This window comes from Phaethon aethereus, assembly GCF_964289735.1.
Source record: "Phaethon aethereus genome assembly, chromosome: 16".
Classification (NCBI taxonomy): Eukaryota; Metazoa; Chordata; class Aves; order Phaethontiformes; family Phaethontidae; genus Phaethon; species Phaethon aethereus.
Genome location: NC_138592.1, coordinates 14,693,764 through 14,717,558, shown reverse-complemented (window position 1 = coordinate 14,717,558; position 23,795 = coordinate 14,693,764). Strand labels below are relative to the sequence as shown.

Below are 23,795 nucleotides of genomic sequence, written 5' to 3'. Positions count from 1 at the left end.
ACTCTGGGGGAAAGCTGCCCAGAGAAGCTCCTCTCAAACAGCAGAGGACTGTGCAAGCTCCGTGCGCTCCCGTGGCCACGACCGAGGCGCTTTACCCCCTTCTCTATTTCGCTTCCTCTTACTCTTTCAAATGAAAGATTAGGGAGAGCAACGGGCCCTATTTATACCCCAGGAGAAGTGGGGGCTGCGCGACCCACCCGGGTGCCAGGGGCTGCAGCAGACCCTTAGGAGAGGCTGCCAAGGATGGGAGCGGCAGACGTTGATGGACTTGGGTGATGCGACGGAAGCAGAGCGAGCTGGGTCGGGCCGGGGCTGCCGTTAGACACAGCTCCCGTAACCGCTCTCTGCGTTTTTAGGCTTACCCTGCCTGACCCTCCTGCAAACGGCGTTACCGCAGGGCGGCTGGCAGTTATCTGATCCAGCGCTTCGCCAGGATCTGCTCCACCACAGACCACAGAGCTGGGCTGGGATCTCTACTTCCAGGTGAGAAGACGGTGCTGAAGCAAGCGAGGTGGCATACCGAGACCAGTGGGATTACCGGTTTGGGGAAGAGGAGGATGCTAAATTCCTGGGGAAACAAAAGTCTTTGTCTAGGGCTACTCTGCTAAATTCTGCCTTAGGTCCTCAATAGTCAAAGGCTTTCACTGCTTCTCCAACCCTTTTGCTGGTGATCTGCAGGCAGGCATGGCCTTCCTCCAGCATGCTCCTCCTCGCCTGCCCAAGCCATGGGCTTTTACAGGGCAGGACACACTCTCTGACCAAGACCCTTTGGTGCAACTGAGAAGTAAAAAAGCAAGAATGAACTTCATCACAGGCTGCATCTCTCATCTATCTTGGAAAGAGGCAATTAAGTCATCTGCAATCAGCAGATTCAGGCTCCTTGGCCCTTAACAGTGTGCCAAGCAACCTCATCGGAAAAATTAATTTCTGTCACTTTGCTAATGGTCTTTTTCTGCCTGAGCAAAAGGAGAGCCATTAAAAAACCCTCAGTGCATAAAAATGGGGACAACGTGTCTGGCGGGATAACCCAGCAATTAGGGCTATTGCCAGCATCACGCAATACATCAGTGCGTGTCCTGAAAGAGGCTGGGTTGTAAATCTCCAAAATCCACTGCCAGCATGAAGCTGCGAGATATCCCACACAGCATCGTGGACCGCAAAGCAATGCAGAACCAGCTAGGGAGACGCTCAGTGTGGCGGAAAAGAGGTGAGGAGAGCCTGGAAAATACATACGTGCCATGTGTGGGGGTCAGATAACTCCATGCCCAACGATGTAAAGCAGCTTTGCTCCAGAATGAGACTTTTTAAAAGACATTAAATTGCTTAAATGTTGGCTAAGGGAGAAGAAAAAAAAAGACTCTTTCTAGGCTATAAGAAAAGGCTGTACGTCCATCCCGTCCATGGAGTCACCTCTGAGCAACACCTTGCTAGAAGCGGGTGCAAGGCTGCACTACAGCTGGGCAAGACCAGGATTGACTGTGGCTTAATAGGAAAGATTACAAAGAGAAGATGGAGAAAAGAGAATGTGGATGGACAGCAAGGGATTTCCGAGTCTGGGAAATTAAAAAAAAAAAAAAGGAAAAAGGAAAACTTCCTAATCTCAGCTGCAGAAATGCTGTCTGCAAAAGTGAGATACAGCACAGCAGGAATTAACTCCTCCAAAAGATAGAGCGAAAAGCCCAGCTCTTGATTTGTTTGAAGCCGACCTGATAAAAGACTTCAGTTTCTTAAGGAGTTTATGGAGGAAATCACAGCTGCACCTGCAAAGGACTCAAGGCGGCACTGGGAGCAAGGTAGGAGCAGGCAGGAGAGTAAAGGGGGGATTACAGACCCTGTTATACGCCCTGTACACGCAGCAGAACAGCAGGAAAGCCCCAGTCCCCCCCTTTCCTTACAGCTGCGCAGCATGGCTAACGCTCGCCGTGCTGGCGAGCAGCCCCGGCCGACGGCTGAGACACCCCCGGCGACTGGTGCAAGCAGAGCCTTTCCTCCTGGCTGGCTCCCTGGGAAAAGCAGCGTTACGGGGGGCTTACGTGCAGTCGGGGTGAAGGACACCGGCCGGGGGCCGCCGGGGTTCACGGGAGGCAGTGGCGGCATGTTGGGAGGAGAGGACCTGGACTGTATCTTCACTTCCACGGGCGATCCGGGCATCACTGGCACCCTCTTCTCACCGGCAACTGTACAGAAAGGAGATGGCAACGCTTAGTGACAGCCGCGAACAAGCATTTCCCCGCCCAGCGCGTGAAGTACAGTTGCAAGGGTGAACATGACAGGCGGGGGGAAGTCACGCAAGGCTCCCACGCCGCTCTGCGCGGCCTCGAGCCACCACGGGGCGGAGGCAGGATACGGCCCCGAGAGGGTGGGCAGGCACCCGGGGTGCAGTGGGTGTCCAAGCAGGCTCAGGATGCCCGTGTTCACCATCCCAACCTCTTGGCCGCATCTTCTCACCCCTTGTGCCTGAAGATCCTTCCTCAAAGTATTTCTGCCCGTTTGCTTTGCTTTTCCCCCATTTAAGATCCCCTCGGTACTCCGCAGGCGTGCCCACGCGCACCTCGCCAGCACGGGGTGCCGCGGTTTCACCTCCAGCCCTGCTCCCCAGCCAGCAAAAACCCGCTCCGAAGCAGCCTCTTCGGCGAACAGCGCTCTGAGCACTTTTACACGTTTGCTTTTTTAAAAAAGAAAGTAAAAATTAACCGATCCTGCCCTTCCTCTCCCTCACACTGGGGTGGTCCTGGCTGCCCCGCGCAGCCTGCCCGCGCCAGCACGCACGCAGCCTTGCGCACGCCCTGCGTCCACGCTGCCTGGCCCCGAGATGGCCGCTCCGGAGGGATTGCGACCTCTCTCAGAGCCACGCAACAGGCAACCTGGTTTTTGGGTGGGCGCAGGGAGCTTTGGTGCCACTGGGCCAGAAAGCGACCGAAATGGTCGCAGGGTTGTAAAGATGAGCTGACAGCTCTTCACACCCTCCATCTTGCGTGCAGTCTCTATACGTTGCCAGCTCACACCGCAGCTTCTTTTTCAGCCTCTGAGGGTCCCTCCTGTGGACCCAGGCCCTGGTGGGATGTCCCAGCTCGGCTGAACAGTGTGGCCACACTCCTGGCTCCAGTGGCTAAAATCAGCCTCAGAAGGCATCCTTGGGGGGAAACGAGACAAAAGGAGGAAATAGCTGCTTATGCAAGCCTTGGGGTTTTTGGGGAGGAGTTTGGTTTTGTTTTTTTTTTTTCTTTTTTAAATCCAGACAGTTCAGCAGACAAAGCCTAAGCACCTCCAACAGTGCAGCTCCCATGGGAGCCAACATCAGCCCCAGCGGTTCTGCGTGCCGCCCAGCTGCCTGAGCTCTCCTGACCCCGGAGGATGTGACGCCAGGCAAATCGCCCCTCCGAGAGCGCGGTCACCAATCCCTGCTCCTCAAGCCGCCGCTCGCCTCGTGCCATTAGTTCACCAACGAGTCGTGACCGCGCTCCAGCGCGTGCCCATGCAGGAACGCCAAGAGGTTCCCTGCACACCCGTCTGCACCCCGGCTTGGGGGGCGAGAGGGATGCAGACACTCATCTTTCACCTCTCTTCGGTGCATGCAAGCTGGGCTTCGGACCGGTGAATTTTCTCAAGCGGTTTTTGGCTGTCGGCGAGTGGAGACGTCTGCTGGAGCTCCGGGGTGGCAGCCAAGCGCGCCGCGTCAGACGCGGGAGCTCGCACGCAAGCGAGCATCGCCGCTCGGCGAGGCGGACAAAGAGGGCTCCCCGGGCCCCCCCTTGAAGGAGCCACGGGTGAAAATTCAACACGTGCACAGGGGCTCTGTGCCGCCGGGGATCAGTCCTGATGCCTCTTAAACCACAGAGGAAAGGTACTAAAGCACATGCTGTAATCTAATCAAATTAGATTACAATCTAATTTGTAATCCACGTTTTTTACAAGTATCTATTAGCTGTAAGAAATTCAGCTTTCAAGTTCCGGCAAAGCGATCAAATGCTGTATTCCTGTAAAGCTGAGGAGCACTGAATGCACGGCAAAGTTTTGCGCTGACGTACAACCACAAAACCTGCTACTTCGCAGCTCCTGACAACGACGCTGCTGCTTTCGAGAGCAGAGAAGATGCGAACTGGCACCCAAGCCCTTCGTGCTGCTGGCCCGGAATCTGCTCCGCAAACCACCAGCACCTCCTTTGCCACCACGCATGGGCTGGCTCATTTATTTCCCTGATGACAAGTCATCATTAACACCAGCAACGTAACAAATGAAGTTTGTTACTCCTAGCTTTTTTCCCGTTTGCAGAACGAACTGCGGGAGGAGGAGCCGAGGTGAATACATGCTGAAAATGCATGTTTTCCTGCCCTTTCAGTGCAGCTGGAATAACTGGGGTGGTGGAGCTGGAATCACTATAAAACCTGCGTTCACAGCACTTCCATGGCAGCAAGTTTGTGTCTGTCTGTATTTAAGCCTGCTTTAAAAAAAAAAAAAAAAAAATATTTCTAGTCTTTGCTTTCATGAACAAAGTAGGGACATACCAAAGCTCTGGGAAACTGCTCTTGTTTTTAACATATAATAACCATATTAATATAGTATTGCAAACTAATATTCACATACATTTGGTCCAACTTTAAGATGATTTAACACTGATGTGCAGACTCTCCTTGTCATATCCATGCATGAATATGACTTTCAGATGAATAACAATATATTGACATAGGAATAGGACATCATCCATGCACATACGTACCTGTTCTGGTAGGGGAGTTTATTGGCAAGAGCAAGAGGAGATAAACTCCTGCCTTTCCTCCCACTCGAAATAAATGCAGCAAAATAGTCAGAGAGCAGGTTTTGCGCATTAAGTTAGGGTCATTTCTACCACAAAACGTCTGAGTTCACTCACCCAGGGAGAAGAGGGAAGTGTTGCTACATGACCCAAATTTTCCATCAGACCAGCACTAATTGTGCCTATCCACCACTCGGGGCCAGCTGCCTGATGGCCGTCAGGGGACGGAAACCTGTTCGCTCAGAATACGGGAATAACTGGAAAACCGTGCGCTCATACACAAGAACCGCGACGTGTTTGCACATCGTCCGGGGACAGAGATGTGAGATGTGGTTCACGCTCTTCTCTGCAAGCTCTCTGCTCACCTCTACGCCTGCCTGGCTGCGGGCATGCCCAGGAGAGCATCGCATCGCTCCCTGCCTGCGGCCAGCCCTTTCCTACTGCACGCCCAAACATCAACACGTTGCCACCCGCCTGCCCCACGTCCTCTTCTTCACCCCCTTCCTATGAAACTCTCCTCCCCAGGCGTCTATGGACAGCCCGATATTGCCACACTCCGGAGAGAAATAGAGCGTGAAACCAATCCTTAAGGTTTCTCCTCTTTCCTCCTAAAACGCTCCTAGGGCATATTAAGAAAGCAGAACTAATTTGGCTAAATTACAGGGGGGAAAAAAAGTCACATGGAATTTATAACTCCAAACGAAAACCAGCTACTGCTGAGCTACTACATGAGACACTAAAACCAAAGCCCAAGAGAAGCCAACACCTTCTTTTCTGAGCTCACTCTGACAGACAAGAAGCAAACAGGATTGTTAAATTTAAAAGCTTCCTGTTAATGACCTGGGGCATCTATAAATGCAGATAAAAACCATCTTTCTAAAACTCCTCATTTTTAGCCTAAACACATCCATTTAATGAGAATCATGTGAACAAACCAGACTGCAAACAAGGACTTGAGTCAGCCTCAAGTTGACCTGGGGCTAAAAAGGAGCCAGTGAGATGGTCCCTGGAGAAACGCCGCCCTCCCGGTCTTTCTTCCACATTTCAACATTCAGAACTATTTACTGGCTCACCAACGGCAACATTTCAGTGCTGCCTCCAGATGCACAGAGAAGATGCCCAGATGCTCCTCAGAATGCCTGCAAGTCACTCCACCGTATCAAGTCATCTGAAATCATGCTAGAGTCAAACGCCGTAATAGATTTTTGGATGATGCTCTAAGAATAATTCTTGTCAATGACTGAATACACCAAATGTCGGAGCAGGGCACCTGCCTAAACTGGAAAAAGTGGGTTGTTTTCCTTTAAAAACTCCTCTTCCCAAGTCCTACCTGGATGCAGAAACATTTACAAGTGTTGTGTTGTTATTTTTCAAGCAGAGCCTAGAGGACACAGACTGAACATGTTTATGGCACAACACTTTTGCTGACAAGCTGCCAAACGTCAAAACTTTGCAGTGACACATGCTCAACTTCGCACCCAGGACCTGCAAAGGGAAAGAGGCGCCAGCAACGTGGCCACCATGGCAGAGCTGCCTCCCCAGCCCTGAGCGTGCTGCAGTTTCACATGGGAAGACGATTCACTCGGAGTAAAACGAAACCCTACCAGAGAGATGCTGGTTTAGTCTTGGCTTGATGCAAGAATTTCATCTTCCCCAAAAGCTGATGAAGCCTGAAGAGCAGATTTCACACCGATTGGAGTTACAGATTTCAGATGCTGTAAAGCTGCTGCCTGGGTAAGGACAGCTGGAGGCACATAGCAGTTTACGCTGTGTGCCCTATATATTCGCGCGTCCCATTTAAGGAGCCCAGGTGTGCAAGAGACTAGAAAGCCCCAGAGCTTTGAATACACCCGAAACCCTTCATCCCTCTGCTCTCCTGTGACACGCCGAAAGGCCCCAGTTTTACTTGACGCTCCGCATCAACTGTTGGTATGCACTGTATTTCCTTCGCTGCTCCAGTTCTGATCCTGGTGTAACAAATTAAAAAAGAGCACATGTCAAGATTAAGCGTACCTTAAGATTTTCCTTTCTGGAGAGGAGAAAGAGCCAAGTGAGACAACAGGACAGCACGCCAGGAGAAAACCTGGGGTCTCGACTGGTCCTCAGCAAAGTCCTACTCCTGTGCTCCCAGGGGACCGAGGCTCCAGCTCTCCAACACAGCAGCACATTTTAGAGGGGACAGTTTCAACACACACTCAAGACAGATTTTATTGTATTTATTTTCTTTAAAGAAGTCTTCCACTTACGGTGCTTAGTACAAAGAGAGTGTTGCTGTGATAGGTAACCTCTGAAGGTGGCTAGCATTTACTCGTGTTGCAAACTGCATGAAGAAGCCACTTTATTAATGTCTTCATGCCCGTGGGTTTGAGAAAAGGGAAAAAGGCACAAGAAAAAAAAATAGTGACAGGTTAGGGAGTATCTCAAGTGCACAGCCTTTCCTCCTCCCTCATGGGAAGTGGATTTAAAGTCTGTGGCTGGGTGTTCGGAGGGCACGTACAGCATGAACATCGATATCTTCAAGCCATTCTTGATGCAGGTGTAGGATTGCCCTTGACTCCCTGCCATGAGAGTTAAGGAGGAAGGAGGAACCTGCCTGGCCTGGGAGTGATTTTGTAGATCCCATTTATAAATAAGCTGCACAGTGTCAGAACTGCTTCTCACAAACCCATTTTGCCAGACTCAAGCACTCCAGCTTTCTGCAGAAGTCAAAACATGAAACATATTGGAAGAAATAAAAGAAAAAACACATTAAACATGAGACGGCACTGCATAAGCGGCAGGTATGCACAGGTAAGGGTTTGCTTTTCCCTTTTGCAGTTTGCAGGACAGAGAGAGCAGACTCAAAACTCAGATCTTGCCAACAAGGTTTTAACCACTAAGTGGTTAGATTGAAAGCCTGTAAATTAACAAAGGTTTGGCTTTAGTTGATGTCTTTTCAACAAAAGACTGTGTACAAGGGTTTGCCCAGTGGTTGAGAGTCTCAGGAGTGACAGCATGTAACCGTTTCACACAGAAAGAAGAGGTTTAATCAGAGCAAATGTTTTTGACTTTCATCTAGAACAGGCAGAGTAGGCTCATAACCTAAAAAGCTACTCCTCACCTCAAAAAGATAAATGCCCAAAATTCATACCTGCCTCTTGATTGCAAGAGGCTGGAGAATTGTCCCAGTAGAAGCAGCCGAGGTTAAGTCTAGCCAAGGAGAAATTCTTTGGTCATGCCGGAGACAGGTCTGAGCTTGTTCCGGAGCCAACGGACAGACAGACACCCCCAAAGGCGATTCAGGCCATCCCAAAACATTCATCAAAGCAAGGGAGATAAGCCACACTCCAGACACACGTCTCTTTCCACTGGCCCTACCACCTCAGATGACCACTTGGACTAGAGGCAGGAATTATAGATCGCCTACAAGTCAGCGAAACGAACCCTTCCTAGAAACAGTCCCCTGAACCAGAGGCTTGTTTCCCCGCTGTTTACATGGGTGAGAGTCTTTGGTTTAAGATAAAGCAACGCAAAGCTTGTCTACATTTGAAAGAGGGAAACAAAGGAAAGACACATCTCGGTGCCCTCTCCGGTGGCTGGCAGGACCCTGCCTATAGCCTAGAAGAACTATTTTAAGATAACTAGCTCAATATATCGTCCTGGAGGAAAAGCCAGGGAAATGGCCCAAACCCATCCATTCCAGCCCAAACACGTCGATGATGAAAAGGACACGCTGCAGTTGGCTTGCGTCGCAGGGTTCCCTGTTGATAGTCTGAATGCAAACGAGAGGCAGCATCAGTGTAACCTGACCTGATAATGTAAATAGGGTGAAATGAAATATGGTTCGCCACCTCCCCAGCTTTGGTGAATGTTTATTTTGAATAACATGCTTATCTGCTCCAACTGCTCACCATCTGTTTTCAGTCTCCACCAAGTTAATATTTTTCACATTTAGGAACTGAGAACTGGGAAGAATTACATTTAAATTTTATTAACATCTTCCCTCCGTTCTAAGTTGCCTTTCCCTCCCCTTGACAGCTCTAAGCCATCTGTAGAGCACCTTTGCAGTTCTCCAAGGCATGCAGATGAGAGGTTATCTCCATGCAAAGCAAGGATATCATTACTTAGACTTCCAGAAAACACCGTTTACTGCTGCTCCACTGCAATCCCTCCATCACCTGCTTCCAGACAGCTTCCCCCAAGCTCAAACTAAAATCACATCGTCAAGGAAAGAGCCAGTATTTTATCTTTTTGCAGCATCACTGCATCAAAAAGCGATGGAGGGGGAAGACCGAAGATAAGCATTGGAAATACAGCAGCCTTAGGGAAAAAAAAAAAGAGATGATTAGTTAGTTAGTCCCAGTCTGGTGAGGAGGGAGATGTTAAGGTTTGCAGTCAAGATTACATTTCTATACAAATATTGACATTTATTTGCATGTAGGGTTGTTTCCAGAGGTCTCTCCTTGCTCGAGTCGATAAATGATAATTTAGAACCAGAACGGGAGACACGAGTGTGTCAGATAAACGGGCCCGCAGCAAACGTTGGTCAGCTGAGGCCCTTCTCTGTCCTCCTGCCTCCACGCCAAAGCACAGACTTGGCTAAGATGATACTATAGCATCTGCTGCAGTGGGTAATTTATGTTACTGTACGGATACTTCCTTCACTAAATGCGATCAGCCTATTTTTACCCTGTTTAGGTTGGTTTTATAGCATATCTAGGCTCCTGAGCTGTAAGATGCTGTGGGAGTGGAGAGGACTCGGCACCTCGCAGGACAGCCTCGCATCACACAGGAGGGAGCTGCTGAGCCTGGGATAGGCATTTCATAAATCAAAAATAAACGCATGTATCGCCATTGCCATCAATTCCTCTCCCACACACAGCTGTTTCACTTTAAATCTCAATTCAATGTGAAACTCAGATAGAAGAACTTGAAAGAGCAAAGCATGTTATCGTTTGCAACCAGTCCAGAAAGCAGTTAATAAGGGAAATAAGATTAATAATTTATTCCTGAAGGCAGACTGCAGATCTTTATCCATCTTGCCCTTCAGTGATTTTTATAAAATCCTATTAATGTGCCTGGCTCTACAAACTCATCGGTAGCACAGGTTGGACTTCACAGCAGTTCTCCTCTGCTGTGTTCCCACCCAGACAAGACGGCTGCAGCTCTGGCTCTGCCCTCACCTTGGCCATGTCAGACCCATCAGCACAAACCCACCTGCCCAGCATCTCTGCCTCCTTAGCTCTGGTTTCCTCTTGGTCCACAGACTCATACCAGGGCTAGCGGTGCAAACCCATGGATGCAGGATTCATCCCACAAACTATCGCATCCAACGGCTCCCAGTGCGGGCTGTACATCAAGCCCCACAAATTCTGGTCGTCTTGCTTGTATAAGAACTCAAACCACTTTGGCGTGGTACCCTGCACTCTCCTGCACTCTCTTCCATGAAGGAGCAAGGGAATAGTTACTCAGACTGTGAAATCTGCCCTAAAAACCATTTACACACAGTGTTGCAGCCACCTGGGAGCTGTTGCTGCTCTTACCAATACAACTCCCTTCCCATGGTGCTAGTGCCCATGCAACCAGGTTTTGGGGACCCAAGTTCATCTCTTGATGTCTCTGCCAACAGCTTTTGCTCATCGGCTGTCCCAAAGGGACACAGCGAGCACCGCCGGGGAACCCGCAATGCCCCAGGGCAGGGAACCCTCCCCATCCTCGCCAGCCACTCGCTCTGCCCCCATCAGAGCCCTCGGCACAGGAGAGACATGGACCTGTTGGAGAAGGTCCAGAGGAGGCCCCAGCAATGCTCCGAGGGCTGGAACAGCTCTGCTGGGAGGACAGGCTGGGAGAGCTGGGGGGGCTCAGCCTGGAGCAGAGAAGGCTCCGGGGAGACCTTCCTGCAGCTGTGAGGGGTTAATGGGGGCCTATGGGAAAGATGAGGATGGACTTTTTAGCAGGGCCTGTTGTGATAGGACAAGGGGTGATGGGTTTAAACTAAAAGAGCATAGATTTAGACTAGACGTAAGGAAGGAATTTTTCACAGTGAGGGTGGTGAAGCCCTGGCCCAGGTTGCCCAGAGAGGTGGTAGATGCCCCATCCCTGGAAACATCCCAGGTCAGGCTGGACGGGGCTCTGAGCAACCTGATCCAGTTGAAGGTGTCCCTGCTCATGGCAAGGGGGTTGGACTAGATGGCCTCCAAAGGTCCCTTCCAGCCCAAACCATTCTATGACCAGAGACAGCCACCCCAAAGGGAGGGATATACGGCTGGAATACATCCCAGCAGAATACATTCCTGGAAACCAAAGCCTACAGAGTGGCCAGCGTTTTGGTTTTAGGATGGGATGGAGAGGAGTTCCTCCCTCCCGAAAACTGCCCCTCTGGTTGCTCAGACCTCTTTGGCCGGGGTTATAACCTGGAACACAGGCAGGGGCTAGGCAGGGCAGCTGCGTTCAAGCTTTTCAAGTAATTTTTCATTGTTCCATTTAAAGTTCAGAATCAAGACTTTTTTTAAAAAAAAAAAATCATCCACTCCTATTACATACAATATTAAGAAATATTTACGCCTCTGCGCTATTTACTTATTAGGCTAAAGCACTCTGAATGAAAAATGAAAGCATTTACAGCTATCAAACAGGCAATTATCATAATCATGGAAAAATTAGTTCTTAAAAGTCTCAGCCCGCTGCACTGCTCTCCAAATCCTCTGACTCTGAGTGAAACGATGGCCGCGGGAGCAAACTTTCCAGATGGGAACATCTGTCTCTCATTTGCCACAGGGAAGAAAACACCAGGAAGAGTAACGGCTCCCAAGTCTGGTGGAGCCCAGACACAACTCGTACAAAAGGGATATACCATTTAGAAAGAGACTTGGAGCAACAGCTTGGTATCAAAAGTTTTTTTTTTTTTTTTTTAATTATTATGTTGTGGGGCTTCTACACAGAAAGAAATGTTATGTCAGAAAAAAAAAGAGCTCGAGTTTCACTTATAGTAAATGCTATGTATAAAGAAAAGCAAGAATTGAGCTAACCGTGCTTATATGAATGACATACCACACTTTCAGATCTAAAAAGTAGTCAAGATGGTAAAAAGTCATTTAAAAAGTTGGCTCTAAGGGGTTACGCCCAAAAGACCCGAAATCACTCCCTGCCCAGAGCAGCAAGGCCATGGACGGGGCAATTCAACCCTCTGGAGTCCAGAGAGCAAACACCAAGTTTACTCCAGGGAGTAACAAGTGACCCAACATGTGGGAAAACTGGCGGCTGAAGGACACAGTAAAAGCCAGCCTCCCCCAGCAACGCTAGCACCGAAACCCCATGCCTCTTATTAGCGTTCTTCACACTCTGCTGCAGTTTAGGGACCACATTTAGGAAGGTAGGCAGGCGTTTCGCCCAGGCTCCGTCCTCCCCAGCCACGCCGTGCGCACCCCACGCATCCCAAACCGAAGCGTCGGGCAGGAACGCTCACTTCTGCCGCGGTTCAGCGGCACAGCGAACGAGCTAGCCGTGCAAGCCATCCTCTGCACTTCAACACCAAAGCCACCGGCTCTGCCGCCGCTCCACACCCAGCATCGGCATGTCACAGCTCTCCTCCTCGTCTTCGGCGTTCCTCAGCAGCGCTTTTTCATCGTAGAGGTACCTATTATAGCAACTCATAAGCTCTTCTGATTTCCAGTTAGCAGCCTAGTTCTTGATGTCTGTTCAATGCCCACCAGTTCTAGCTCTGGAAGAGCACCAGCCTGTTCTACAGGGTAACAACATTAAACGCAGCTGATTCTGAAACAGGACCCAAATGTCGAAAAAAGAAAACTTCAGAATGGATGCAACTGCCTTTAAAACTTCGGTCTTTTGCAAGCACTGATTTTAAACCAAAGTTGCGCTAAACTCTGCTGAGGTATAAAGAAAATAACCCCATAGCTTATATAGAACAACTGAGCATTGTAATTTTAGGAGTGGAAATCTTTTTTTCTGCTTAGACAGGAGGAAACCACCTTTATCTACATGGAGTAAATAAAGCTGCAGCTGCTGTACCTGTAAAGTTTTGGGTGACCCAAAAGGGGGAAAACGCAGTGAAACAAGCTCTAAGTTTTGAACTTATTTCCCACCTCAACAGAGGCTTTGAGACAGCCTTTAGGATATGATTTTATCTAGCACTCGTAAGTCCTTTTAAAACTTGGATTTCTGGCCATTTAACAAGGAGCTCCACCCTTCTCCTGCTCTCCAGATGAAACACGTACACACCACGCTCAATTTTGTTACCTTCCTCTCCAACCCAGCAGTATTGGAAAAGCAGCGGTAGAGCCCAGGGAGCAGTGTTTAATTGGCATCCTCTTATTACTAATTAGCTCCAAGGGGCTCTCCGCAGCTCGTAATGGTCAATAGAAATGCATCCACTGATTTAAACAGGCTTCAGAGCAGCAGAGATGCTGGAGCAGCCTCCAAGGAACGTCCCCGCTGCAGGCAGGGGAGCCCAGGCCACCACCGCAGCTCGCTGGAGGAGCCGGTGTGGGGCCACCGCCGCTGCAGCCCTCGCTGGGCTTCTCCGGTCGCAGGCAGGGGCCTGGAGGAGCCCTGGGGAGGCTGCAGGGCTGTCTCACCCAGAGGAAGTGTTCCTGGAGCATTTTGGCTGCTAGGCACCTTCTCTGCGGGGTATCCTGTGCAAGAGCCTCTTGTACGGGCACTGCAATTAGAGGTGTCTGAGCAGACACAACATCAGCACTGCTCGTTGCTTAAAATCCATCCGCAAGGCCACGACAGAAGAGATTTAAGCCACAAATTCATCTCACCACCACTCCTCAAACTCCATTTGACAGTCTGGGACCCCATGCCTCCTTGGCTACCCCTTATTCTTTAACCAAACAGTTCAGAAAAGGGGAATCTAACAAAAGGCGTTGCAGCAGCGGCAGCGCGGCGGTTCTGCTCACAGCGAGGCCACGGCTCCGACGCTGCGGCGGCGCTCGCTGGCAACGCAGCGCCCTTCTCCCCGCCGGGCTGCCGCAAAAGGCTCCCGGCATTCCCACGGATTCCCCAGGGGAACCGCGTTTCCCACCCAAGCCCCTTCCCAAGGGATTTTTGCTGGGTCCTGCAGCTTCCATGCTGCGAGTCTTGTTCACTCCTAGAAGCCGGAGAAAAAAACAAAACAAAACAAGTGATGGCGTGCTCTTGAGATACCAGGCTGGTGACCCTTCTCTTCCACCGCCTGGTGTTTTATATCCCAGCTTGTAGTTTCAGTAGGAAAAAAATTCCACCTACTGAAATTCCTCTTCAGTAGGAAGAGGAGGTAATTTTCTAGCCAATTCTGTAAGAAATTTAGCAGATACCGAGAAAGATGCTGTTTCTGGGTCACTGCAGCAAGCCCCGTTGCTTAAAGGCTTCCCACCAGCAGTCCCTCTCCGCTCACTGCAGGATGAATCCCTGCCTGTCCGGGAGCAACCATTTAGGGAGTTTCTTCGAGAAAAGCGTCACATCAGGCAAGGGCCGCTTCACCTCCTGGGGCATTTTTAACCCCTGACTCCAGGCAGGTAAGTGATGGTGCGAAGCCTCGTGCTGCGGTGCCAGGGGAGCCCGGATCCCAACGCCGCGGCTCCGGGGACTTCGAGTCCTCAGTCCCGCACTACTTGGCCTAACCAAGAGGCAAGTGCAGACGCACCTCAAACATACAGCCTAGGTAGGGCAGAGCCATGCCGGAGCACCTCGGAAGCTCATGAAACACAAGGTCAAAGAGGAACAGCCTGAAAAATCATTAGAGGAGGAAACAGTCTCATTTAAAGTAAGAGGATGGAATCAAAACCACCACAAAGTCCCCTTAAAATCATCCAGTAATTGAAGACTTAAGAACTTGAAACCTGGTTACTAAAGACATACAGGAGGAGGATTAAGTCAGAAGCTTTAAAACTACAATTTAAGAATACATCCCGCTCTCAGTCCTCCATTTTCCAAGCCCTGCTGCTTGATGATTTCGTTAGCACCCCTATAAATCAACCTAAAAACTCACCACTGACCTCAAAAAATAGCCAGTACTGGACAAATCTGGATTTCTTATAGCAACACGAACACTGCTGAGCACGTAGGGATCTGAAGCTAATGAGAACTGGTACAGCGGATCTGGCATCTAAGGTGTGAGGGTATCCAGTGAGTAGAAAATACTCCAACTGAGTAATGCAGGAGCTGAGATAAAAAAAGTCTACACATAAAGACAGACACAAAGTACCAGCACCAGCAGCCCAAAGCAACACCACTAACTGGTAAATAAAGCCACTTAAAAAAAAGCAAGGCCATTTCTTAAAGTAGTGAGAAGATCTTGAGGCAGAACACCACATTTAATCCATAACAATCAGTTAGACCATAGAGAGGCACAAATAATACTAAGGACAACCTATTACCTATTACCAACCTATTACCAAAAGCCTAAATTAAACTGGAAAAAACCAAAAAACTGTTTGTTAAGCACAGAACAGGTACAAGTCTTGACCACCTGGAGAAGGAAGCGGTCCAGAAGCTCAGTCAGAAGGGCTAGTTTAGGTGAAAACAATGGTCATTTCTGCAAAAAGAAAACAAAAAAACCCGACCAAAAACAAACCACCATCCAAGTTCTACCACAAATTCAAAATGAAGCAATCAAGGAAGGACACAGAAGAACAATCCCCCTTGGGTCCCTGAAGTCGTATAGTTTGCTCTCTTTTCCAAATATAAAGCAGAGTCCAACAAGGAGTCTCCCTTCTCTGGATGGAGACTGAAGAGCAGGAGCTCACCCACGGCCAGCCAGCTCCAGGGCTGAAATTCCACCAAACTTTATCCAAAACTGGCCAAGTTGTCCAAGAAATCAAGGAGGAACTCAGAAAAGACTTGGGAAGTCTTTTTCACCCCCATGATTTACAACTTCCTACAAATGCCAAAGACCAAACCAAAGATCACAAGCATTCCTCACCCCACCGCCCACTGTGGCTTTACTACTGCAGCCCTTGCACTGACGCCGGCAGCGCTGCACGCACGAACACCCATCTTGCTATCCCACCGATGTACCGAAGGCAGCAAGACTTGCTAATCGTAACTCACGCAGGCTCTCTTTAGAGACCATGCCTCATTCACTTGGGCGCTAAGTACATTAACTGCCACCCAGCTAATATTCACTCCCGATCAATGACACACATAGGAGCCCTGCCAAGATGACAATTCTGCCTCTTAAAAACACTCCTCATGTCACTACACAAATCGCTCTTTCCCTTTGCCCCAGACCCCATCAGCACGTCGAAAGCTTTCCACCATCCCGCAGAGCTGGAAGCACAAGAGCAATGTATTTGGGTTGGGTTTTAGAGGCGTTTAGGAACTTGATGATGGAGATGGGCACCTACACACCTTTAGGAGTGGGGCCACTGGTGTTGTGCTGGAGCACCATGAGCCAGCATCTCCTGCAGAGCCCAGGCATGGGAGATGGGGCTGGACAGAAGAGCCATTAAAGCTCACTACTTCTTAGCCTCTTCAGGGAACGACTCCAGCAGAGACGGATGCACAGCAGGAACTGTCTCTGCTCTGCCTCCTTTCTCTCCCTCTCATGGGCAGCAGAGCTGGAGATCTTCCATGGATAACCTCTGAAGATTCAGTGATGCACAGGGACCACAGGGTGAAGGTGTTGGCTCAGCTGCTGATGCGCTTGCTTTCAAAGCGTCATGCTGCAACACAGCACAGGAAAGACTTTCCAGCTCATCATTCTTAAGGTTGTCCTAAACTATTTACTAGAAACCTGCATTAGCCTGCTCACCACCAACTACAGCACAAGGGAAAGACAACGTTAACCAAGAAGCACAACCATCAAAATTACAAACCCAGGAAAAAGAGAGAGCCCACTCCGCAAAACAAAAAACCCCAGCAAAACCCCAAGTTTGTTTTAAGCTGCTATTTTCCTCCCCCAGTCACAGCAAAGCCTGTGACACAGTGCCTATAAATTTCCTCTAATGATGCAGCAGCAAGGCAGAGACCCATCTGTGCCTGGGCATAGGTGAGACTTTTCACTATCATGTAAGTGCAGGCTGCCTTTCAATTACACTCACCAGCCCATTAGGCAAATTAGATTTGCATACGAGAGGATAACTAGAAAGTCAAGAAATAGGCCCTGAAGTAAAATACGTTTTATAACCTACACATCCCTGGGAAGATGTGGACAGTAAGCTTGCTGTTCAGCCCAGGGCTGTGCTTGATGTTCATGTTCTCCAGGTTTCTGCTTTTAGCGCTGGCATATTTTTGAGGACTGTCTCTCCACAATGCAAAACTGAAGCCAGACAAAGACATCTGCATACCCTGCATCCCCACCTCCCTAAAAACATGCCCATTTCTGCAAGGCGTTGTATCATTTGCAGGTTCTGCCTCGCAGTATGCTTGAGAGTAGATTAAAATATTACTGGCCTCAGGGAACTTAAATTGATTCCACCTGGGTTTCAATAAATACACCATTAAACTACAGAATTATTTCCGGCACTCTAAGAGGGTGCATCAGCAGTGTGGGATTACACTGGTGTCCCATGTCACCAAGGACATTCATGTGGACTAAACAGTCCTGCTCAGGTGATCCTGAAGAATTAATCTTCCTGTACGTACTTTTTTTTTTTTTTCCTGGCGAGTGTATGCAAAACAGAGACAACCTAGCTCATCTCCCAGAATCCAGATGGCACTTGCAAACCTTGTCTGTGTATCAAATGTTGTTTTTTAGATCAAGTGTCCCTGGTTGACAACACAGAACTTCACGATGCTATCTTTAGAGAGGCTTCTCTGCAAAGAAATACCCTTTGAGCATACGTTACAGGGAATATGCTAATGTGGCAGGGTGTTTTCAGCGGCCGCAAATGTGTCTGTTTCTGGGAGCTCAGATACCCCAGAACAAGCTGAGCCTGGCTGAAGATGAAGGGTCATCCAGCTCCCCTTTTAACACCAAGCCTCTACAGAAGAGATGTGTCAACAAGTAAGATTGCAGAGAAAGGTTAACGTACACCACTGGAGAGATGCAGATTGCTCATAGCAAAAGTCCACTCACACACAATATTATGCTTACCAAAAAACCCTACTAAATAAGTTAGAGTACCTGAAAAACAGACAGCAAAATCCAAGACTTTTCATTCCTTCATTTCTCCTACAGGTTTAGAGATTCTTACCCTACTTTCCTGTTCATCAAATGCAAGGGTCTGATAACAAACCAATGGTTTTCTTCCTCAAAGTCTTCATTTCCTCTTCCAGATTTCATGTAAAGATAAAAGCAGCACATGCAAAGTAACTTACGTTTTTTAAAAACAGCCCATTAATAAAGAATAAAGCTCTACAAAGCTTTCAGTTTCACACGTTCCTGAGATGGTAATGTCAGCCTCAACAAAGCAATCAGTAGTAGTTGTTAAAAGTATCAGCATCACCCCAAAGTACCCACCACCCTGAGTTGTTTTCTATGCTCCTCAGCTCCAAGAATAAGAATCATTACCTGCATGCGAAAAAGCACGAAACCCCCCTGACCTGTACACACTCCCACTAAGCAGCAAAACGGCATCACAAAAGCTGGCAGGAGACAAAGATGGCTGCAGAAACAGAAAAGGTTACGATACAGCTTGTCCCCAGGATCAGAAGGTGACACCAACAGCAGCGAGGTGGCTGAAATAACCCCTCGCGCCCGCTGCCGAAAAGAACATTTCAGAACAGCGACATCAGGTGAAGCAGCTTCCTTTGAAAAAAGAAAGTGATCCAGGAGGTAGCTCCTTCCATATTGCAGGCGCTCACAGTAAACACCATATGGCCTGCTAATTTAATTAGGGAGAAGAAACCCCCTAAGTTTGAGATTTGACTTTGAAGGGTTTAAAACAAGTATGAGGAAAATCGCTCACGATACTCTACTGAGTTGTCTTGCTAGCTTCATCCATCCCTCCGACCTGCTTTAGCTGTTGGCTCTCCCCACGCTGCACAGCACCTCTAAGGGGCTGATTTTTTTTATTTATTAGAAGTCCACGACCAGATGTGCACAACCTACCCCACTGCACCTGCACAGATGCTTCTCGGGAAGATCTGGGTGGTCCACGCTGGGCAGCCATGCCAGGAGGGGTCTGTATCAGGAAGGAGGTACATGCAGTATCCGAGTACTTCAGTTAAACCCATCTCCTCAGATGCCAACCAGAATTTTTATTTTAAACCCGCCTCACAAACCGCATTGGCGGGTCCCACCCATCAAGGTAGAATGGGCCTCAAGGTGGAGGTCAACCTGACAAATGCCAAAGAACCAATGCTGAGACAGAAAGTCTCAGGACAAGTCCACTCCCCACCTGTAAGTTTGCATTTACAAATCTTGAGGTCAGCAACCAAGCCCCAGCCGTCTCGCAACGATTTCTGTATCTGAGTAAAGACTCAGCATCTACAGCATCTACTTCCAGAGTAGCAGGAGGGACTCTTTGCCCAAAGGGACTGCATCACCAGAATAAAAAGTCACCGTCTGTTTTGAATATCTCTTCCATGTGAAAGGCATGGTGGGGAAATGGAAATTCCCTTCTCCGCCTTGGGGAGAAAACAGGTCTAGAGACTTGACCAGCCCAAGCATCCTAATACAGTTCCTCTGCTGGGAAGAGCTATTTTCTAAGGACTCGTCACTACCTGAAAAAAAGGGGATAAGTAAAGCAAAAAATAGTCCGTACCGATTTCCCTCTTCTTTGCTTCAGTCTGGGCAATTCACAGTCGTTAACTGGTTGCTCTGAGGAGAGAGGAGAACATCTACGATCTTTTCTAGGCAGAGTTTTGCATCCATATACCTGTACCACAACAGGAGACTCTGGCACCACTGTCACGCCAGAGCACTCTGCCAGGTCTCAGCACGAGCTGCCCAGGGCTGCCTAGGGCATCACCGGCAGGGAACAAGGCAGATCCCACGGAAGTGGCTGCTGAGGCACCACCAAGAATGGCAAGACACAAAACTTACTGATTCTCTATGAAACAGCCTCAAAGGCCGTAACGGCTGAGGCTTACGGGGCTTTGCTGGGCTTTCGTCTCCAAGCAGCCTGCTCAGGCCCAGGCGGAGGCGTGCAACACCTCGGTCGTGGCACTTTGAGGACCATCATCCCCCGGCAAGCTGCTCTGCCAGGAGCCACCAGCGCAAACCTCGTCAGCTGCAACGCTGCAGGACAACCAGCTCCTTTCGGGAGGCCCAGTGTGTCATAAAGGAAAAGCAGTGCTCCTCCCCAGAGGTATATACTCCGACCGACCTCCAGACTCGGGCAGGGCTTCGTCACCCAACTTGTTTGGGCAGAAGCACAGAGGAGAGCTATGCCCGACGTCTGCGGCGCGGAGACGAGCTGCCACCCGCCTCCATTCCTGCCTGGCACAAAGCAGGACAGGGCTGCGTGGGCTGGTCCCCTCGTGACGGGACACGACCCACCTGTCCTCCTCGCTGGAGATGCTCCGTGCCCCTGCAGAACAGGTTCATTTTCAAGTCCAAGTTTGGGCAGCAAGAGATGTCCCCCCTCCCTCTCTTCTGTTACTAACTGCAGCACATCTCGAGGCAAACCCAGGCTCCTCTGCCACTCTGCCAGCAGGAAACCCAGAAGAGATTTCGGGAGGTTTGGGGTTTCATGCAACCGGCTGCCCTGCAGACAGATCGTACCAGGCGAAAATCACATCGTTCCTAGAATTTTGTAACTTCAATCGGCCTGCAGTTTCTCTTTGGCTCCTCTCAATAGTTGACTACACTCACAAATTAACAACCCACTTGTTCAATTATTTTTTCCTTTTCTATCCAGACCCAGGTTGGGATCGGTGTGTCCCTTTAAGAGGTGTGCCACAGCAATATGCCAGAGACCAGAGTTTCCCATTTTCTAGTTAAAAAAAAAAAAAACAACAAGAAAAAACAAAACAAACAACAAACCCCACAACCCAAATAACCAAACATCTAAAGCCCAGCAGACTTCTTCCTGCTAGCAAGAAAACCTCCTCTCAGGACACTTGCAAAGATTTAATTTACTACCAATTGCCCTCTGGTTATTTCACATTTATGGGGTGGGGGCTGAAGAAAGGAAGAAAGCTGAGAGAGGGTGTAATTAGCTTTGCTTGTAAAATGTTCATCCCAGTTGTAATAGCAACTGGAGCCTATCGGGGGCTTAATAGATTTCAGGGTTTTGTTCCTTGCAAGTGCTGAAGTGGCTGTGTGGGGTGGGGAAAATAAAAAAAGGAAAAAATATTTTAAAAAATAATCAATAAGTGGATCCTACTTCTTGCCACAACCCCATATGGAAGTAATCAAGCACAAGGGTGGCAGCTGGGGCCAATAACAGTCACCTGCAGTTGAGGGACATGGGGGTTTCGGATGGGTTTTTAATGCTAATTTCCTGCAGAAACAATGAGGGAGCGGGGACGGAGCGGCAGCCGAGGGCGGATGAATAGGGACCAGCCGGAACAATGGCTGCACCTGGTGCCGGGAGCAGCGGCACAGAGCCGGCACGCGGCAACAGTGCACGGCACATCTGTTCCCCGCACAATAACCCGCTCCCCCCGACGCTCCGCCAGCATCCTAAGTAATACTGGGTCTTTAAACATTCACAGCTTGCCACGGAGCAACAGGTTTGAGCTGTTCCGGGGCTGCAGCGTGCTGCTCCTCCTTTTCCCTTCATTTGGGGTGAGCTCAGTGATGGTTATCAATACTTTTGGGGCTTTCTTGGGTTTTTTTTCCATGAAGGAGGTGCCTTTGAAAGGGATGGCTACACAGCAGCCCACCATCAGGTTGGGGTGTGCTGTTGCTGGAAGGAAAACTGACTCTTGGCTTTGTAGTTTCCATACCATGGGAGAGTAACCCAGCAAGTAGATCTGCAATAGTCCTGGTTCTTCTCAGTGGTCTTCTGGCCACCTGCGATTGCCTTCCTTCAACAGCGCAAGTCCTGCCACGGACATGAAAGACAGGAGTCCTGCAGCTGGGAGTGCACCAAGGAAATTCAATACACGTTATTCTAAAACATTAAGCTTGGCTTATAAAAATGCCACTGCCCAGCCTAATAAAAGGCATGATAGTAACACTTTAAAATGCTTTGAAACCTCTGAAATCGCTATTGTCCTTTTGGACGTAAGCTGACGACACACAAAGCGGCGCTAAGGTCAAGGTCTTGCCTCATAAAATTGCTTGCAGACCTAAGAACTGAATTCAAGCCTCTCTGTGCTGCACTTTAACTGTGGGATCATCGCTCACTGGTTTTTCCTGGCTTCTGCTCTTGCTCTAAACAAAGGCTTTTCCTGCCATTCCCTGAACACTGCATGAATTAAGACAGTCTCCATCATAAAAAAATAAAAGTTGAACAGGCTCCCAGAGACCTGCAGTGATGCTGCCCCCAGGGACTGCTCTGGAGTGTCTGCTGGAACACATTTCATACCTAGCTTCTAACAAGCAATCGGATATGGAAATAGTCACTAGATGCTACGATAAAGCCAAGCTTACAGTCTACCCAGAACAAGTATAGATAAACCAGCTCTTATTATGGGGAAAAAAAACCAACAGGCAACAGATTACGACCATCTCCTGTTCAGATTTAAGAACTGGCCAGCATTGCCTTAAATCCTCTACATATGCCCAAGTCCTTAAATGACTTCATTCAGCTATCCAGCTATACTATAAACATCACACATGCACGTCAAACAAATCTTGGTTTTTGTCCAAACTCTAAAAAAACAGAGCTGGAAAAAAGAAGAGGCTACCTGGCTCGCCCATCCCAGTGTGTAACCGTGGGGGAGCACTGCCACCCGCAAAATGCCGCTGGTGGTTACTGCGTTTATGGGTCAATTTGGGGACTGAAGAGCTGGTTGCCTTGAAAATTCAGCTCCTGAAGTCAAACCACACTCTTTCCCTCTTGCCTACTGTACCCCAGTGATAACCTCTACAAGTGAAAACCCACCGTGAGCCGTGCATGACAAAGCCCTGTAAAGCAGCAGTAAAATAATTTGGGACTCACACTCGATCAGACAGACATGGCAGCATTAAGAAGTGAAACCCCACTCTCTTGGGGACACTGGTCCTGTAAAACTAAAAGGAATAAAACAGAAGGATAAAAAACCTCAAGAGCCTGACCTATGGTTCACATGAGAAAAGCTCCCTTTGCTTTTGGCTTCAGCAGCTTTAAACAAGCCTCTGCAAAACCAGCAGATGCAACTTGCAAAAATAGCAGCATCTTGGAAGTAAGCAGGGGCCGTGGCTCCAGTCCCCGGGCAGAGCAGAACTCAACTTGGCAGCACTGTTTTGGCCTTTTCACTATTAAATGGAGTTTCTGCTCTTTTCCTCGGGGCATTCCCTGTGTAACAGACTTCTCAGATTAACGATTTATTCTCCTTGCCTTTAGCAATTCTGCTCCTTCCTCACACCCCTCAAATCCTTCACTTGGCTTACTGCACTTTCCCGTTGGCAATATTTGCTCAAACTCCCTTTGCTTTACCCCTTTGCCTTGTTTCTTACACTGGGGTCTCGTAGTTTTGCACTGTTTGCAGGTTTCTCTAGCCGGTGGATGTGCTGAGGTAGGGGTACCTGGCTGGGGAGGACCCACAGTCATTTAGGTGAAGCCTAGGTAGTCCCAAAAATCAGACTAAACATCTTCTCCATATTAATATTGAAAATCAGGTCACCCAGCAGACAATTCTGAAACAAACAATCAAAAAGGCTTCACCTGGATGTGCTACCGCATTGCTATAGCATTATTAAGACTGGCCACTGAGTCTCAAGCCACCCTCTTCCCCAAAATACAACCACCTCTCTCACCTAAGCACTCAGCTCATCAGGCACCCCAAATCCTTTCCAAAAATAGAGGAACCTAAGAAGAAAAAAAAAAGTTTCCCCCAGGCCTTGAGCAAGACACCAGCAAATTAGTTGTTTAATGGCCAAATCATGCCGCTCTGATGCCAGCAAAACTTCCGTTTGCTTCATCAGAGCCCAACCTGCAAAGAGACCACAGGAGCAGACGCTGCAACACGCTGCGCTGCGTCCACAAATTTGGGAAGTCTTCGGGAGAGCCGCAGCAGAGGAGAACGGCTCTTTGCTTTTAGATATCATCACACTCCCTACGGGTTTGCTGGAGATTTTTTG

The 23,795-nt window shown here is 48.9% G+C and overlaps 1 protein-coding gene across 1 annotated transcript in view; it reads right to left on the bottom strand.

Annotated features, from left to right (window-relative positions):
• The window catches only part of CBFA2T2 (CBFA2/RUNX1 partner transcriptional co-repressor 2), a gene marked incomplete at its 5' end in the record, with an annotated part of 62,425 nt that overhangs the window by 13,484 nt on the left and 25,146 nt on the right, over positions 1 to 23,795 (bottom strand). Inside the window, one exon of the mRNA XM_082007372.1 lies at positions 2,034 to 2,177. Within this exon, the coding sequence (XP_081863498.1) occupies positions 2,034 to 2,177 (144 nt within the window). The remainder of the gene's footprint in view (positions 1 to 2,033; positions 2,178 to 23,795) is intronic.